We start from the raw sequence: 20,095 nt of genomic DNA on the forward strand, positions 1-20,095 counted from the left end.
CTAGGGTGTTAAATGAATACTTCTCATCGATCTCCACTCAGGAAAAGGAGGACGTCGGTACAGAATTCAGGAAATGCGATGTGAGGGCCTTGAGCAGTTTGACATAGGATGTGAGGAAGTATTGGAAGTTTTGACAGGCTTAAAAATAGACAAATCCCCAGGCTCGGATGAATTACTCCCCAGGCTGCTATAAGAGGTGAGGCAGGAAATTGCATGAGCTCCGGCGCAAGTTTTTCATTAGTCTCTGGCCATGAGGGAACAGCCTGAGGACTGGAGAACAGCTAATGTGGTTCCACATTTCAAGAACGGTGGTAGTTGGGTGGCATATGGTCCAGCAGTTAGCACTGGGACTTCGGCGCTGAGGACCCGGGTTCGAATCCTGGCCCTGGGTCACTGTCCGTGTGGAGTTTGCACATTCTCCCCATGTCTGCGTAGGTTTCGACCCCACAACCCAAAGATGTGCAGGTTAGGTGGATTGGCCACGTTAAATTGCCCCTTAATTGGAAAGAAAATAATTGGGTACTCTCAATTTATATTTTAAAAAAGAACAGTGGTAGAGATAAACCAGTGAATTACAGACCTGAGAGTCTCATGTCAGTGGTAACTACTGGAGAAAATTCATCTCCACTTGGGAAGGCTGGGTTGATTGGGGATAGTCAGCATGGCTTTGTCAGAGGGAGGTTGTACCGAACAAATTTGATAGAATCTTTTGATAAAATAACTGTGTGTGGATGAAGGAAGTGCAGTTGATGTAGTTTAGATGGATTTTAACAAAGCCTTTGACAAGGTCCCACATGGGAGATTGATTGAAAAGGTTGAAACACAAGGAAACGTTTCCAGATGGATCCAAAACTGGCTGAGTAACAGTACACAAAGAGCGATGGTAGAAAGCTGTTTGAGTAATTGGAGTTTGGTGTCCAGTGGCAGCGATCAGTGCTTGGCCCCTTATTGTTTGTTATATATATAAACAATATAGATGAGAATGTGGAGGGAATGATATGTAAGTTTGGAAATGACACCAAGATTGTTCGGGTAGCTAACAGTGAAGAAGAGGGTTGTAGGTTACAGGAATCTATAGATGGGTTGGTCAGATGGGCAGAGCAGTGGCAGATGGTTATTAACCCTGATAGGTGCTAGGTGATGCACTTTGGAAGAAGAAATTGGACGAGAATATGGAACGAAAGGTAGAACACTAGGAAGCTCAGAGAAACAGATGGATCTGGGGGTACATAGAACAGTACAGTACAGGCCCTTCGGCCCACAATGTTATGTCGACTATTTATCCTAATCTAAGATCAACCTAAACTACACCCCTTCAATTTACTGCTGTCCATGTGCCTGTCCAATGTCCCCAATGACTCTGACTCGACCGCCTCTGCTGGCAGTGCATTCTTCCACCCACCACTCTCTTGTAAATAACCTACCTCTGACATCTCCCCAATACATTCCTCCAATCACCTTAAAATTATGTCGCCTCATTGCAGCCATTTCTGCCCTGGGGAAAAGTCCCTGACTATCCACTCTATCCATGTCTCTCATCACCTTGTATACCTCTATCATGTCATCTCTCTTCCTTCTTCGCTCCAGTGAGAAAAGCCCTAGTTCCCTCAACCTTTCTTCATAAGATATGCCCTCCAGTCCAGGCAGCATCCTGGTAAATCTCTGCACCCTCTCCAAAGCATCCACACCCTTCCTATAATGAGGCGACCAGAACTGGACGCAATATTCCAAGTGTGGTCTAACCAGGGTTTTATAAAGCTGCAGTAAAACCCATGGCTCTTAAACTCGATCCCCCTGTTAATGTAAACCAACACACCATACGCCTTCTTAACAACCCTATCAACCTGTGGGGCAACTTTGAGGGATCTATGTATGAGGACCCCAAGATCCCTCTGGCCCTCCACACTTCCAAGAATCCTGACTTTAATCCTGTATTCAGCATTCAAATTAAACCTTCCAAAATGAATCACTTCACATTTATCTAGGTTGTACTCCATCTGCTACTTCTCAGCCCAGCTCTGCATCCTGTCAATGTCCTGATGTAACCTGCAACAGCCCTCGACACTATCTATAACTCCACCAGCTTTGGTGGCATCGGCAAACTTACTAACCCAACCTGCCACTTCGTCATCCAAGTCATTTATGAGAACCACAAAGAGCAGCGGTCCCAGAACAGATCTTTGCGGGACACCAGTGGTCACCGACCTCCAGGCGGAATACTTTCCATCCACTATCACTCGCTGTCTTCTTTCGGCCAGCCAATTCTGTATCCACACAGCTATATTTCCCAAATGCCCCCTAACTTTCTGAATGAGCCTACCATGGGGAACCTTATCAAATGCCTTACTGAAATCAAGATGCACCACATCCACTGCCCGGCCTTCATTAATGTGTCTCGTCATATCCTCAAAGAATTCAATGAGGCTTGTGAGGCATGACCTGCCCCTCACAAAGCCATGCTGACTATCTTCAATCAAACTATGATTTTCTAAATAATCATAAATCCTATCTCACAGAATCCTTTCCAATATTTTGCTCACCACAGACATAAGATTGACTGGTCTGTAATTCCCAGGGATTTCCCTATTCCCTTTCTTGAACAGGGGAACAACATTCGCCTCCCTCCAATCATCCGGTATGACTAGTGGAGAATGAGGATGCAAAGATCATTGCCAACGGTGCAGCAACCTCCTCCCTCGCTTCCCGTAGTAATATTGGGTATATCCCGTCTGGCCCAGGGGACTTATCTATCCTGATGCTTTTCAAAATTTCGAGCACATCCTCTTTCTTAATATCAACCTGTTTGAGCCTATTAATCTGGTTCACACTGTTCTCACGAGCAACAAGATCCCTCTCTCTAGTGAATACTGAAGCAAAATATTCATTTGGGGCCTCCCCTACCTCCTCAGACTCTGGGCACAAGTTCCCTCCACTATCCCTGATTGGCCCTACTCTCACTCCGATCCTCTTATTTCTCACATAAGTATAAAATGCCTTGGGGTTTTCTCTAATCCTTCCGACCAGGGCTTTTTCATGCCTCCTTCCAGCTTTTCTAAGACCATTTTTGAGTCTCTTCCTGACTACCTTGTTCACAGATCCATGAAACTGCAGAACAGGTTTATAGGGTCATTAAGAATGCATATGAGATACTTGCTTTTATCAGGCATGGTGTAGAATGTAAGAGCAAGGAAGTGTATGTTGGAGCTATACAGAACGTTGGTTATGCCACAGCTGGAGTACTATATGCAGTTCTGGTCACCTCACTATAGGAAGGAGGTGATTGCATTGGAAAGGGTACAGAGGAGATTCACCAGGATTCACAGGGATGGAGCATCTGAGTTATAACGAGATGGATAGGCCTGGATTGTTTTCTTTAGAGCAGAGAAGGCTGAGGGGGGATATGATTGAGGAGTTTGGACAGCGTAAATAGGAAGCAGCTGTTCTCTTTGGTTGAGGGATCAATCACAAGTGGGTCTAGTTTTAGGGTGAGGCACAGGAGATTCTGAGGGGATTTGAGAGGAATATGTTTCATTCAGAGGGTGATGAGAATCTGGAATACAAGGCCTGGGAAGGTAGTGGAGGCTGGAAACCTCACACACTCTTTAAAAAGCACTTGGATGAGCACTTGAACCACCTTCGCATTCAAGGATATGGGACAAGTACTGATAAATTGGATTAGTGTGAGATTATGACTCGATGGGCCGAAGGGTCTTTTCTGACCCTATGACAAGGTCTACCATTCCATTAATTTACAACCGGTATGTGATCAGAGGAAGCACATAACAAACACCTGTGCACGGTACCCTGGGAATCATCATGACTCCTACATTCTGAGTCACTGCAAGGTGCCTGAAACTTTTGAGGGACCAGTACGTCTGCAGTGTTAGCTGTTTGGGAACAAGGTGAACCTACTGAAACACTGGCTAATGGCTCCAGTGCGTCGTCGTCATAGTCGTACCACAGTGAGGCATAACACTGCTCACATCAATTGCTGAGAGATTGTGCATAAGTTCTGGCCTCATGAATCATACACGTACACAAACAAGGAGCAGGCCATTCAGCCCCTTGAGTCTGTTCTGCCATTTAGTAAGATAATGGTTGATCTGATAGTAACCTCAAATCTGTAACCCACCTACCCCAATCCACCATATCCTATCACCCTCTCGCTTACCAAGAATCTGTCCAACTCTGCCTTAAAAATAGTCAAAGAATCTGCCTTCTCAGAAAGAGATTTCCAAAGACTCAAGACCCTCTGAAAGAAAATAATTTGCCTTACCCCCATTTTAAATGGGCAATCCCTTATTTATAAACAGTGACCCCTAGTTCTAGATCCTCCCACAAGAGCAAACATCCTATCCATACCCATCCTGTTAAGATCCCTCAGTTTCAATCAAGTCACGTCTTACTCTTCTAAATTCCAGCAGAAACAAGCCTCGGCCATCAAACAATTTATTCCTCATGCGACAACCTGTCCACTGTTTCCAATGCATTGCCATCCTTATATCAGGAAACCAATACTGCACACAGCACTCTAGATGCTCTGTATAATGAAGTATAACCTCCCTACTTGCAGGAAAATATTATCTTATATTAACTTCCTAATTATTTGCTGTGCCTGCATACATGCTTTTTGCAATGGGCAGCACAGTGGCATAGTGGTTAGCACTGCTGTCTCACTGTGCCAGGGAACCAGGTTCAATACTGGCCTTGGGTGACTGTCTGTGTGGAGTTTTCACGTTCTACCAGTGTCTGTGTGGGTTTCCTCCGGGTGCTCCGATTTCCTCTCACAGTCCAAAGATGGGCGGAGGCACGGCACAGTAGTTAGTACTGCTGCCTTACAGCGTCAGGGGCCCAGGTTCAATACTGGCCTTGGGTGACTGTCTGTGTGGAGTTTGCAAGTTCTCCCTGTGTCTGCGTATATTTCTTCCGAGTGCTTTGGTTTCCTCCCACAGTGCAAAGATGTGTGGTGGATTAACCATGATAAATTGCCCCTTAATGTCCAGGGATGTGTAGGTTAGGTTGAGGGTTGTTGGGATGGGACGGGGAAGTGGGCTGAGGTGGAGTGCTCTTTCGGAGGGTCAGTGTGGACTTGATGGGCCGGGTGGCCTCCTTATGCATTATTGGAATTCTATCAATTCCACCTCTCATAAATCCATGCACTACGGCACCCAGATGCCTCAGCATCTCAAACCTCTGTAATCTCTCAACATTTAGACAATGGGCACGATCTAATGGGAGAAGGAGTAATTGCGGTCATGAGTGAGAATTTCCCGGTGCTTCCCGACGGCCGTCCTGGCGAGAACGTGACCAGGAACTAACGTCAATTAGGGCCAGTAATGATACCCCATGGGCTTCACGGTGAAAATAGGTGTCCAGCTAGCTGATTCGCCTGGACCACGCCGAGCAGCTCCCCGCTAGCAAGGGGAAGCAACTCTTGTACCGCTCCATCTGAGCAAACCCCAGATAGCACGCAGCCGTGCCACCAAGGTGACCTGCACCACAATTTGGAGATGCCGACCTGGCCAAACTGCTGGACACGGTGGAGTTGCAACGGGACACCCTGTTCACCAGGGGGGTCGGTGGGTCAGCCACAGGTCAGCTGGTGCCACCTGGGAGGCAGTGTCAGCGGCCATTAGCACAGGAAGTGTACCAGAAGGACCATCACCCAGTGCTGTAAGAAGCACAACAACCTCCACCAAACCACACGGGTGAGTTGGCATCAGCTCTCTGGCAAAAGTCCCACCTGCCAACCCCTCCAATGAGCCGACAGTTGGCACTGCAGCCCCCCAAGCACAATACCATGCCTGTGCCCCAGCACACCCTGACACCCACCAACCCAACGGTGGTGCCCAAATGTGGCCCCCCAGAGGATGCTCAATTGTACAATCGTGCAGCTCACAATGCCCTCTCTTTGCACTCGCAGGAGAAGTTAGCACACAAATGGTGGGAAAGAGCTAAGACGGGCGGCGGGCTGCCGGACATCGAAGTCCTCACCCACTCCGGATGTCGCAAGGATGACTGAGAACAGTGCGGTCACCAACATCAAGGTTGGCCTGTGCTGCAGAAGTGAGTGTCTATCGGTCCAAACCCAGATGACCTGTCGCAGGTGATTTTTTCATGCCACACATAACAATCCTCCCCTCCCACTGGCCACATGTCCATTCTCCCGCAGGATCTCCATCCAATGGTGCCGGCCCATCCGGGGTGGCCCCATCCCACGTTCAAGAGAACACTTCAGAAGAAAACTCAAGGTTGCCACCATCGATGCATCGCGGCTGTTATCCCCACCTTCCAGCACAGAGACTCACACCTCGGTGGGCGACATTAGTGGACAGACTTCAGGAGCACAATCCAGTGAGCACCATACATTTGCTGATGTACATCAGGCGGAAGGAGGAACGTCCATGAGGGACAGCAGTCGGAGGTCTGGTGTATTCCTGGACCCAGCTGGTCCCAGTCAGATGCCGAGCATCTGGACCACGTTACCCCAGAGCTGATGTAGACACTTGGGTGCGGCCATGTGATTCAGGAGGGGTTGTCAGTGACACGCCACTGGGTCCACCAGCATCACGAGGGCAGCTGCTGCGAGATCTACATTATGATATCTGCCAGGAATTGGAGAGGGTGAGAGGCCAACAATCGTTGATCACTTCCACCCTGGGACCCTCGTGTCTCTCAGACCTCCCTCACCCTCATATTTCCGCTTTTGTTCAGGCTGCCACCCAACAAGCTGGTTTTGCTGGGGGACGTCGTGGTGCACACGTACCCCAAACCACAGCAGAGGCCCCTGGCCACCAGACCTCAGACCCCTGCCAGGAACAATACTTGGTCCAGGCTCAGGTACCCTCCTCGATCCACACATACACACTCTCTTATCGCAGGGATATCTTCAGTGCTGAAGCCCAGCACTTGGGTGTTTGATTGTTGCCTCTGTCGTGTTGACGCCTCCAGGGTTCAGGCAACATGTCCAGGCCTCACAGTCAGTTTGGATGCTAGGTAGAAACACTCGCCTGCAACATGGCACGTTCACTCACGGGAATCCACTTGAGAGCTGTGAAGTGCACGTGTAACTAACATTGCTAATTTCCTATTAGCAATAGCCTTCAGCTGTGCAGCCAGAGGTGACCATGGTCAGATGAGATTAAAGTGACCTTCACCATATTACCACGGACGGAGCTCTGTCCTAGGGTGTTTGGTGGGAACGACGGGCAGCAGCTGGAGTTGCCCCTGGTATGAGTATACATCAAAGAAGTAAGATCACGCCCAACAAGTTTCTCTTCTTCCTGCTAAAGTGGAAAATTTCACATTTTCCAATCTTTTCTGTCTTCCAAAGAAAAGAGGATGGGAATAGCACACTGGGCTAAATAGCTGGCTTTTAAAGCAGACCAAGGCCGGCCAGCAGCACGGTTCAATTCCCGTACCAGCCTCCCCGAACAGGGGCCGGAATGTGGTGACAAGGGGCTTTTCACAGTAACTTCGTTTGAAGCCTACTTGTGACAATAAGCGATTTTCATTTCACTTCAATAGTAACAACTTACCGTCGTCTGATCAGCTTCCGCCTCCAGCAAAAAATGCATTTTCAGATGCACAAATAGTCTCCAAGGACGTTCTCACAGTAACTTAACCAATATATTCTAAGGGGAGTAGACGTGAACCACTACGTAGGTCCACTCATATTGTTTAAAGGAACCAGGGGCATGATCCAACGCCATGCTGTGCCACAAAGCAGCTCGCCGAGGCGGCACAGCACGGGTGTTGGGGAGGTGCAGGGGTGCCGAGGTCCCTCCCATAGTGCGTTCAGGCTCGGGGAGGTCGGGGATTGTTTCGGCGGCCTTGGAGATCGGGACGCCATTTAAAAATGGGACCCCGATCTCTCGCTACAATGGGGTGTTCCAGCAAACAGAGCTCCCCACTGTACAAAATAGAGCTATGTATGGCCTCGGCTGTGTGTTCCCCATTCAGGCCCCTTATTTAATGCGAGTCGCATTGAATAGCCATGTGTTTCTCGGTACTGCAAGCGCTGGGAAACATGTGGCTAAACGCGCTCGCTAGGAGACGTTGTTCCCTTTTGGGAGAATCACCTCCCAGATTTTATTAATTCATGCAATGAGGTCATCACTGGCGGCAAGTCCAGCATTTATCACCCATCTCTAATTATCCTTGAGAAAATGGTGGTAACTGCCTTCTTGAACTGCTGTGGTTCATGTGGTATCGTAGACTCTGGGGATAGCTGGTAATCATTGGAAGCTGAATGAGGGAGTCCCAGGGTTTTGTCCCAGTAACAGTGGCAGAATGACAATGTATTTCCATGACAGGTTGGTATGTGAGTTGCATTCTGAATGAACTCTGATTTTATTGGCAGGTTGAAGCTATTAAAGAGGCTGAGGATGATGAAACTTCCAGTCAAAAATTTCTCTTCCAAAGACCCTTCCCTCTGTAAAAATGGGAGTTCTTTAGGTTAACCCCAACCGTGGCATTTAAAACCTGTTGGCATGACCCAGGACCAGAGTTTCAAGTCCCACCTGAGGCTCCCATCTGCCACATGAAGCGTGCACCTCTGGCCCTAAGGAAAGTCGAGGCTTCTGTTCTTTATTTGCTATCAGAGGAAATAAATTATTTTAATGTTTTGCCCAATTTGGGGTCTCACTGTTCCACTATTTCCCAGATAAATAGAGAAGGAGAGTCATAGAGAAGGCAGTTCAGTTCCAAAGAAGAGTGATATATGGACTTGAAACATTAACTCTGGGCGGAATTCTCCGCTCCCCACGACGCCTGGGAGAATAGCGGGAGGGCCTCCTGACATTTTTTACGACCCCCCGCTATTCTCCCCCCCCCCCCCTCCCCCATGCTCGCCCCGAATCGCCGCTCGCCGTTTTTCACGGCGAACGGCGATTCTCCGAGGCCGGTGGGCCGAGTGGCCGGCCGTTTACGACCTTTTCACGACGGCGGCAACCACACCTGGTCGCCACTGTCGTGAAACGGGCACCAGAAGCCCGTTTGGGGCTTCCAGGTGGCTGATTGGCACGGCAGTACCACGGCCGTGCTAAGGAGGGCAAAGGCCCGCGATCGGTGCCTACCGATCATCGGGCCTGCGTTCGTAACAGACGCACAATTTTCCCTCCGCCGCCCCGCAAGGTCAAGCTGCCACGTCTTGCGGGGCGGCTGAGGGAAAAGACGGCTCCGCGCATGCACGGGTCGGAGCCGTCTGCATGATGACGTCATCTGCGCATGTGCGTGTTGGAGCCGTCCAACCTGCGCATGCCCAGCTGACGTCATACAGGTGCCAGCCGTGCGTCATTCTTGGCGCGCGCCCTTGACGACGGTCGTCAAGGCCGCGCCGCCGAGACCCCCGGGGCCCCGCTCCTAGCCCCGATGGGGGGGAGGATTGGGTCCCGGGAAGGGGCGCGGAGTCTGCTGTGAGTGACGGCCTCTTCCACGGCAGCCTTCCTGATTCTCCGCCGTTGCGGAGAATCGCGCCTTCTGTTTCTCTCTCCACAGATGCTGTCAGACCTGTTGAGTTTTTCCAGCACTTTCTATTTTTATTATAGAAGAAGGATCCTCAGTTTCAGGCTCTGTAATAACATCTGCAATTAACCTTTATCCAATTTTCCTTCCTTTTGGGAAGTGTCTTGACTGGACTTTTGTGATTGGAACTCACATTTTAGTGTTCTGTGATTTGAGTTGAAGATAATTACTGAATTGATTTGACTGCTTTACATCTATGCTTTGCCCACAGTGAATGAAATGGTTTTCTTTTATCTTTATGTTTAGAAGAAAAGACAAATAAATGGCACTTGGTAATTGACCGACTAACAGTGCTGTTCCTGAAATTTATGGAGACTTTCCACAAACTACAAGTTATGGCTTGGTGGATCTTGGAGCTACACATAATCAAAATTGTATCCTTTTACATCATTTGGATTACATTGAAAGAGGTCAGTGCAACAGCAGAATGACCATTTTCTGCATATGTTTTGCCCCCCTCTCTATCAAGAACCTAATAATTCTCCATTCATTTATGTACACCACAAAATTAGCATTCAATTGTTGCCTTTCCACTTGTTATGGGCCAGGGTTTAGAGAACACCAAATTATATTACGGAGTTCACCTGACCCACAACTTTTAATAGATTTTGGTTATGGGTAACACAAGGGCCCACTTTTCAGTTGTGATGCAACAGAGAACTAAAGTATTTTAAAACAAAGCAATGTTCATACTATGAATCCAAAAGTTATTTGGGAATGACCACACTGCTGAAGTTCAGCACAAATTTCCGGTAAAATCCATTCATGCCAAGAAATCACATTACTACCCTTTGTGTCGAGGATATTGGAAACTCCCCAATAACTTTTGTTTTCACATCCCCGGGACCATTCGATTATAAACTCACAGTAAACATCCTACCAACTACCAACACTGATAACCCCCCCCCCAAAAAAAAGATACAGTACTCTATAAGCAACCCTTAATAACTTTCCAAACAACATCCATAAATCAAAAAACAGTAGGTTTGAATGCTCTACAGAGAACTTCTACCACTTTTAAATTATCAAGTAATCTAAATACCTTGTTTAACATACAGAGAGACACCAGTACACATCTGCTTGGTTTGAATGCAGTTCTCCAACTGAAAGTGAAACTAAAACACAGAGCCAAAAAGAGCTTCCAGCTCAAAACGAAAGTAAAAAGCAGAATCAAATTCCAGCGCCACCCACACACTGACATCACTGCAGCCATTTGATAAAACACACTTTTCTTAAAGGGACTCTCACATGTCACCTCTCCCCAAGAAAAAAAACCCAGCTTTAAGATGGTTTCATTTTTTCACCTTTTCACTTTCCTTTGAGAAATATTGACAGTAAATATACGGTTTTATTTTACAGAACAAACCACGCAAACATTTATAATAACATAGCCCATTTTAGTTCTTCTTCCTCCAACTCGAATCCCTCTTGATTGACAGTCTCTTTGCACAAGAAGGTCTCTGCATGATCTATCCATTTCTCTAGGCCACTGCATTTCTCTTTAAAGTCAGATACTTTAGTCTAATCCGATCACAGAGCCCCTTGTAATTCTCCAACACAGGAACATTGGTTAACACAACCTTCAGGCCGTCAAATGCCCGTTGACACTCCGCTGTCCACTGAAATTTGCTACGCTTCTTTAGCACGTTTGTCAGCGGAGCGACCACACTGCTGAAGTTCGGCACAAATTTCCAGTAAAATCCATTCATGCCAAGAAATCGCATTATTTCCATTCATGTCGAGGGTATTGGAAACTCCCCAATAACTTTTGTTTTCACATCCCGTGGGATCATTCGATCCTGTCCAATTGTATGGCCAAGGAAAGTGACTTGGGCTTTTCCAAATTCACTTTTGGCTAGGTTTATCATCAAACCCGCCTCCTCAAATCGATCGACTAACTCCATAAGATGCTTTAAATGTTCTTTCCATGTCTGACTGAAAATTACCAGTTCGTCGACGTATGCCGCAAAATTGGGTAATCCTGAAACGACTTTGTTCATTAACCGTTGAAATGTGGCTGGGGCGTTTTTCATGCAAAATGGCATAACTTTAAATTGGTATCTGCCATCGAGAGTAACAAAAGCTGAAATCTCCTTCATCCTTTCGGATAAAGGAACCTGCCAGTAACCTTAAGTAAATCCAGTTTGGAAATAAAAGCTGATTGTCCCACCTTCTCAATGCAATCCTCCAAACGTGGGATAGGATAAGAGGCCATTCTTGTAACTGCATTAGCCTTTCCATAGTTGACACACTACCATTGGGTACCGTCCGGTTTCAGTACCATCACTATGGGTGAGCTCCATTGGCTGCACCCACATCAATTATGCCATTTTTAAGCATACTTCCAATTTCCTTTTTAACCTGTGTCAATTTTAAAGAGTTAAGTCTATTTGAATGTTGTTTCATTGGAACAGCATTTCTGACATCTACATCCATGTATAGCCATTTTAGTACTTCCCAACTTATCTCCACAAACTTGCCCATGTGATATCAATAACTCTTTCAGGTCAGTTCGTTTTTCCTCTGGAAGGTAACTCAACAATTTATCCAATTTTTAAGAACATCTTCATTTTCCAATTTAATTTGAGGGATGTCAAATTCAAAGTCATCTGGATTTGGTTCTTCACTTTGAGTTGGAATCATTAAAACCTCCTCCTTTTGCTCTCCCTCCCTTTCAAAGTACCTTTTAAGCAGATTCAAATGACACACTCTGTGATTTTTCCTTCTATCTGGCGTCACATAATTCACGTCACTTAATTTCCTTTCAATCTAATAAGGTCCACAAAACATTGCTTTTAAAGGTTCACCTACCACTGGTAACAATACTAAACTTTAGCTCCACTGGCAAAAATTTGAACTTTGGATTTCTTGTCCACGACCCGTTTCATCACATTTTGTACAACCTCTAAATGTTATCTAGCCAATTCCCCTGCCCTATTTAATTGTTCCCTAAAGTTTGACATGTAATCCAATGATGTGAGTTCCGACTGCTCACTCACCAATTTTTCCTTAATCAATTTACGTGGGTCCTTTTACCTCATGACCAAAAGTTAGTTCAAAAGGACTGAATTGGTTGACTCATTAGGTGCATCCCTAATTGCAAACAGTACGAAGGGAAATTCTTTATCCTAATCCTCTGGATAATCTTGCCAATAAGTGCTCAACATCGTCTTTATGTCTAATTGCCACCTTTCTACGCTCCCGGTGATTCTGGATGGTACGCAGTTGATTTAAATTGTTTTATTCCGAAGCTATCCAAACTTCTTGAATAACCTTGAAGGTAAAATTTGGATCCTTTACCTGATGGTATTCTGGGGGTATCCATATCGAGGTAAAGAATTTAAGTAACTCCTCCACAATCTTCTAGCTGCTTGAAGGTTTCCCTATCACTTGACCCTGTGTGACATGATCACAAAATTTTAACTACATCTTTATGTAGTCCAGGCCAATAAAAAAGTTTTTGTATTTTAGCTTGAGTTTTCCTTACTCCCAAATGAACTCACACTGGTACCTCATGTGCAACTTGCAACACTTCCTTTCTATACCCTACCGGCAATACCACTTGATAAACTTCTGCCCACTTATCATCTGCCTGCATATGTAAAGGTCTCCATTTTCCTCATCAGACATCACATTACAGTAATAACATTCTGGTATACACTCAGATTCCTCCTTTGTGTATGCTTTAATTTACATCGTTTTTGTTCTATATCTTTCTGTTGTAACTCCGTGAATTTTCCAGAACTAAAAATATCCGCCTCAACCTCCACCTGTTCTTGTTCTTTTTCAACCATCTGATCAAAAATTGTTTCCGATAATTCACTTCAACTTTATCTTCACTCTTTGATTTCTCCCCTTGTCTCAACCTGTGACTTTGTGACCTTGTTACTGCAGAATCCGGAAAAATCCCAGGATATTCATCCTTCAACACTTCAGTTGTCTGATTTTCCATTGGATTATGAACCACAGTAGGCATCACTCCCACCTGCAATCCAACTATATCATTACCCAAGATAAACTGTATTCCTGGACAAGATAGTTTCTCTATTACTCCTCTTTTCACCACTCTTCCCTGGACTTTCCAACCTTACCTTATATAATGGAACACTACTCTTCTCAGCCTGAATTCCATATATTAACATCTTTTCTGGCAAAATTCCTCCCAAACTACATAACTCCTCATCTCTTACCATCAAAGATTGACCAGCTGCCGTATCTCTTAAAATTGTGACTTCTTTACCAAATCCTCCTGGTACACATGAGTAAACTTTACCCACACAAGTCAATTCTTTGAAGAGATCTGGCACCTTCTTATCAATCACCTCTTGATCAGGCTGTACAATCTTTTGCACCTCCTTCGCTTCACTTGGGTTTTCCTTTACCACTTTAACAAACCCCACTGACTTATCTGTTTTATCACATCAGCCTTCCAAGTGTTTACTTCAACCACCAACACTGTGACTTTACATGGCTTAGTTTATTACAGTGAAAACATTTGAAACTTTTCATTTCTCTTCCACCCTCCTGGATTTATTTTTTATCTGAGGTACACTCTCCTTATTATCTCCTGTTAGATCTCCTTTACTTCTACCACTTGAGTATTTTCTTTTCCCTAGTTTCTATCCCTCACAGGTTGAAACTGATGTCGGAAACCAAGCTTTGATTGATGAACTATTTCATAATCATCTGCCATTTCTGTTGCTAACCTTGCAGTTTTAACCCTCTGCTCTTCCACGTGAGTTCTCACTACATCAGGAATTGAATTTTTAAACTGCTCCAAAAGTATAATTTCTCTCAGAACTTCATACGTTTCTTATCTACCTATCAAAATTACTCTGTTTGATCCTTTCAAACTGCATGTCTGTTTGACCAGGTTCTTTCCTTAAATTTCTAAACCTTTGTCTGTAGGCTTCAGGCACTAGTTCATATGCACCCAAGATGGATTTTTTTACCTCCTCATACGTCCCAGATACCTCCTCTGATAGTGTTGTGAACACTTCACTAGCCCTACCTACCAACTTTGTTTGAATCAGTAATACCCTGTGGCCATTTCATTTGTTTAGCTACCTTCTCAAATGAAATGAAAAAGTCTTCGACCTCCTCCTCATCAAACCTTGGCAATGCTTGGACATATTTAAATAGATCCCCACCAAGCCTTTGACTGTGACGCTCAAGCTCATTATCCTCATCACTCTCCTCAAACTGTACGTTTCCCTTTACATCCGCCAATTTTAACTGTCTGTCATGTTTCATGGCCATTTTCTGAAGTTCAAACTCTCTTTTTCCCTTTCATCGCTCTCCTTTTCTTTTTCCCTGATCTGCACCTCCCTTTCTCTTTCTTTTTGTTCTGCCAGGGCTATTCTTTTTTTTCCCTTTCTTCTCTTTTTCTCTGATTTCATATTCAAGCTGCTTTAGTTCTTTTTCAAGTTCAAGTTGCTTGATTTGTAACTGAATTTTTGCCATTTCTAATGAGTCCGACGATATCGCAGGCAATTTTAAATGCTCAGCTACTGCCGTAAGTATCTCATTTTTTTCGTATTCTGTCAGGTAATGTTAACTGCAATGTTTTTGCCAAATCTAAAAGCCTTTTTTTAGTCTCGGTTCGTAAGGTACTGCGTGTGACCTTCTCCACCCCCAAAACCTCAGAGCCTCTGAAAGAGCCATTGCCCACAACACAGTCCCTACTTAAACTGGAATACCACACCTGAAAAGCAAACAGAAATATGCTCACACCTCACTGTCTTTCAGTTCACTAAGCCAACCCAATCATGAAAGATCGACTTTTACCCCACGAGCCCCCAATTTATTATGGGCCAGAGTTTAGAGAACAGCAAAGTACATCACGGTGTTCGCCTGACCCACCACTTTTAATAGATTTTGGTTATGGAGAACACAAGGGCCCACTTTACAGGTGTGGTGCAACAGAGATCTAAAGTATTTTAAAAATAAAACAATGTTTATTCTAAGAATCCAGTTCACATTTAATAAACCCACAGCAAACATCTTCCCAACTGCCATCACTGATAACCCCCAAAAAAGATACAGTACTCTATGGATATCCCTTTCCTAACATCCATAAGCCAAAACACTTTTTAACAAAGACAGTCGGTTTGAATTATCTGCAGAGAACTTTTATCCCTTTTAAATTATCAAGTGATCGAAATACCTTGTTTAACATACAGAGAGACACCAGTGTACATCTGCGTGGTTTGAATGCAGCTCTCCAACTGAAAGTGAAACTAAAACACAGAGCTAAAAAGAGTTTTCAGCTCAAAACGAAAGTAAAAAGCAGAATCACATTCCAGCTCCACCCATACACAGACATCACTGCAGCCATTTGATAAAACACACTTTTCTTAAAGGGACTGTCACATGACACACTTCATTGTAAAATTAGTGAACTAGCAATTTAACTTTTACATAAAGCTGTAATTCTTTTCAGGACAAAAGAAAGCTGTTTGATCCATCCTGTCTGTGCTTTCCTTTGTTGGAGCACTTCACATCCAACGTTACTGACTAGCACCCAAAATTTTAGCACATGCTATCATTTGACAAGAAATTTACCTTCAGTCAATAGAGGAAATTTATCAGTCCTGTGCTCCCACTGGGGAGCTGTACTGACAGAAGAGTTGAAGCTAAAATGTTGGGACAAAGTTTGCTCTAGCATCTGCCATTGATTCATCTTGTCCACGTACCCTTCTACTGCACACCATCTTATTTTATTTGGTTTGTGATGTGGGTATCACCAGCAAGGTCAGCATTTATTGTCCATCCCTTATTGTCATTGAGAAGGCTTGATGATTGAATACAATTGAGTGACTTACAAGTGCATTCCGTGGGGCAAAACAAAGGGTAGCAGATATTTTGAACTCTCTTCCATAAACAACAATTGATGTTAAATCATTTGATAATTTTAAAACTGAGATTGGTGAATTTATTTCAGTAAGGTTTACGGGATATGAAGCCCAGTTACAGATTAATCGTGATCCCATTGAATGACAGAACAGGCTCAAGGAACCAAATGGCATGCTCCTGTTTTTGTTTTCCTACAAATAGGCCAGAATGGATCAGGCCAACAGATTTCCTTCCCCATGTGAACGAAATTGTTTTTTCCAAAAATCCAATTGTTTCACCTTCACCGATTCTGCTGATAGCTTTTTTTACTTTCAGATTTTAATTTAATTAATGAGATTTAAATATTCTAGCTGTCATGGTGGCATTTGAACTTCCATCTCTGGATTACTAAAGCAATAACCTATGTGACTGGGTGGCATGGTGGCACAGTGACTGCTGTCTCACAGCACCAGTGACCTGGGTTCCATTCCGGCCTTGGATGACTGGGGGAAAGTTTGCTCGTTGTCCACATGTCTACGTGGGTTTCCTCCCACAGTCCAAAGATGCACAGATTAGGTGGATTGGCCATGCTAAACTGCCCCTTACTGTCCAAAGATGTGCAGCTTAACTGGGGATTATAGGGATAGGGTGGGAGATTGAATCAAGGTTGGGTACTGTTTCAGAGAGTTGGTGCAGACTCGATGGGCCGAATTACCTCCTTCAGCACTGTAGGGATTCCATGAAGTCCGCAACATTTAATACTGAGGCAAAAAATAAATTCTGTTTTTGCAGAACTAATGATGGAACAGCACACCTCAAACAGAGGCCGCGATTCTCTGGTCCGGCGCCAGAGTGCCGGTGCCAAAACTGGAGTACTTTACTCCGGCGCCGGTTCTGAGACCCAACTCTCGGGTCCTGGGGGGGCCAGCGTGGTGCTGGAGCAGCCTCCGCCGCTCCAGCTGCCGGTCCCGGTGGCGACCCGGCGCCGCGGGTTCCGCGCATGAGCAGTTAGGCCGGTGCCAACTAGCCCATGCGCACTGGCCGTCATCCCCCCGCCTGCCCCAACACCAAGTGGTGCAGGGATCCAGGAACTGGCGTGGAAGAAAAGAGGTCCGCAGCCAGAGAGGCTGGCCCGCCGATCGGTGGGCCCCGATCTTGGGCCAGGCCAGTACGGAGGGCCTCCCCGGGGTTGGACCCCCCCCTTGCTCCCCCCACATGCCACCGCCGGACCCTTCATCCCCAAGGACCGTCAGCCCAGAGCATGTTAGTATGGTGCCGGCAGGACTCAGATTTGTTCAGACAGCTGCTCGGCCCATTCGGGCCGGAGGATCGCCGCTGCGGTCGTTTGCGGCGATTCTCCGTGCGGCCCGGCACCATGCGTGCCCACCCGTTTTTTCACGGGCGGGAAAATGGCGTTGGGGCGGAGTGGTGTGATTCGTGCGGCCCCCCACCAATTCTCCAGCCCGGTAGGGGGTCAGAGAATCGCGCCCAGAAACTTTAGGATATTCATGTTATACTGTGCACCTGCTGATCTCATGTACTGTTTGTGCTAAGTGACAGCAACTACCATTAGCCTCACTGATATTTTGACAAGTCAGTAAATTATGGCCCAAGATCCCTGTCGCCATCCAGACTTCCTATGTATGCATAACCTCCATGTTGACATAATGAGAGGCAACCTCATAAGAACATCAAATTATATAGATAATAACAGGATGGTAAACAAAAGTGTCGGACCGAATAGGGATAAAAAAGGGGACTTGCACATACCGGCAGGAGATATATGGTGGTGTTAAATGAGTTATTTACATTTATCTTTACAAAGGAAAAAATGCTACCCAGGCTGAGGTGAGAAAAGTAACTGGCACACTAGAAAAAGTTAGAATTGCGAAGTAGGAGGTGTTAGAAAGACTATCTTTACTTAAAATTGAAAAGGTAGCAGAACCGAATGAGATGCATCCAATAGTATTGAGGGAAGTGAGAATGGAAATTGCAGAGCCACGAATGATAATCTTCCAGACTTCCTTAGACACAGGGATGGTGCCAGAGGACTGGAGAATGGCAAATGTTACACCCTTGTTCAAAAAGAGGTGGAAAGATAAAGCTGGCAACTTCAGGCTAGTAAGTTTTATTTCAATGGGTGGGAAATTTCTGGAAACTATAGCTCGGGGCAAAATCAATAGTCACCTAGACAAGTGCCGGATAATTAAGGAAAATCTGCATGAATTCATTGAGAGAAAATCACGTTCAACTAACTTTCTGGGGGTTTGAGGACGTAACAGAAAAGGTTGATAAGGGCAACACTGCTGATATGGTGTATTTAGGTTTTCAAAAGACCTTTGATAGAATGTCACATAACAGACCTCTGAGCAAAATTCTAGCTCATGGAATAAAAGGGAAAGTAGGCACAATAAATTGGCTGAGCAACAGGAAACAGCAAACAGCAACAGGAAAGAGTAGTGATAAATAGTTTTTTTTCCAATTGGGAGAGTTTGTCGTTGAATTCCCCAGAAGTCAAGACCATAGATCTTTCTGATATATATATTAGGACCTAAACTTTGATGTTCAGGGTATGATTTCAAAATTTGCAGATGATACGAAGATTGGAAATGTCAGTTCCGATGAGAATACTCTTGAACTTCAAAAGGACACAGGCATGTTGGTGAATTGGGAAGACAATTGGCCAATGAAGTTCAATGCAGAGAAATGTGAGGTCATTCATTTTGGCAGGACAGACATGGAGAGATAATAAAAATAAAGGGAGAAACTCTGAGCGAGGTGCAGGAACAGAGCGACCTTGGTGTAAATGTACATAAGTCATTGAAAGTGCCAGGGCACGTTGAGAGAGCAGTTAATAAATCATAAAGTATCTTAGGCTTTATTAATAGGAGCATTGCGTACAAGAGCAAGAAGTTCATGTTGGCCTTGTATAAGACACTAGCTGGGCCTCATCCAGAGTACTGCGTCCAGTTCTGGGCTTTTTACTTGAGGAATTAAGTGAAGGCATTGGAAAGCGTACCAGAGGACACGGATTCAAAATAATTGGCGAAAGGAGTAAAAGTGATGTGAGGAGTAATTCTATCAACCATTTTCTCAACAAGAAAAGAGTTGGAGGACGGTCCAATCGAAGTATTTGAAAGGGAATTGGTTTGCTCTCTGAAAAGAAAGAACGTGCAAGATTGCGGGGATAAGGCAGGAGTATGGGTCTAGGTAGAAAGCTCTTTCGTTGAACCAGTGCAGACTTCATGGGCCACATGGTCTCCTCCTTCACTGTAAATATTCTTGATTTTGTGAAAATAACTTGCTTTTTATCCCAGCGTAATATCTGCATCTTTAAAATGCTCAAGGCTGATTGAGGTATACTTCTTCTGCAGGTTTCTCTGTTGAATTACGTTTTCTTAATTTCTTGGGCCTTTGCTTTGCCTTATGTAAAGTTACGTCCATTGGCGTCAAGTGTCTGCACAGTCATGACCTGTATAATCATTGTGTGTAAAATGTTATACCAACTATCTTCTGTTGAGCCTTCAAACTATTCTTCTAACTGCACAGTGAGTATATAATTTATATCATTTTCCACTTATGTTTCAATGATTTTATTGCAAATATGATTTTATAATTGCAAAGTATTATTTCTATATGGCCTGATATATGTATATCTCCTCACATATTTTATTTGAAATGGACTCTTGAAAGCAGCGGGCTGGATTCTCCAATTCTCAGGTTATGTCCCGACGCC

General features: G+C 44.9%; 1 protein-coding gene across 1 annotated transcript in view; it reads left to right on the forward strand.

Annotated features, from left to right (window-relative positions):
• Window positions 1–20,095, forward strand: part of LOC119972907 (piezo-type mechanosensitive ion channel component 2-like) — a 1,374,210-nt gene that overhangs the window by 982,104 nt on the left and 372,011 nt on the right. Inside the window, 2 exon segments of the mRNA XM_038810453.1 lie at window positions 9,772–9,935; window positions 19,734–19,907. Of these exon segments, the coding sequence (XP_038666381.1) occupies window positions 9,772–9,935; window positions 19,734–19,907 (338 nt within the window).

Source organism: Scyliorhinus canicula, chromosome 10 (assembly GCF_902713615.1).
Source record: "Scyliorhinus canicula chromosome 10, sScyCan1.1, whole genome shotgun sequence".
Lineage (NCBI taxonomy): Eukaryota > Metazoa > Chordata > Chondrichthyes > Carcharhiniformes > Scyliorhinidae > Scyliorhinus > Scyliorhinus canicula.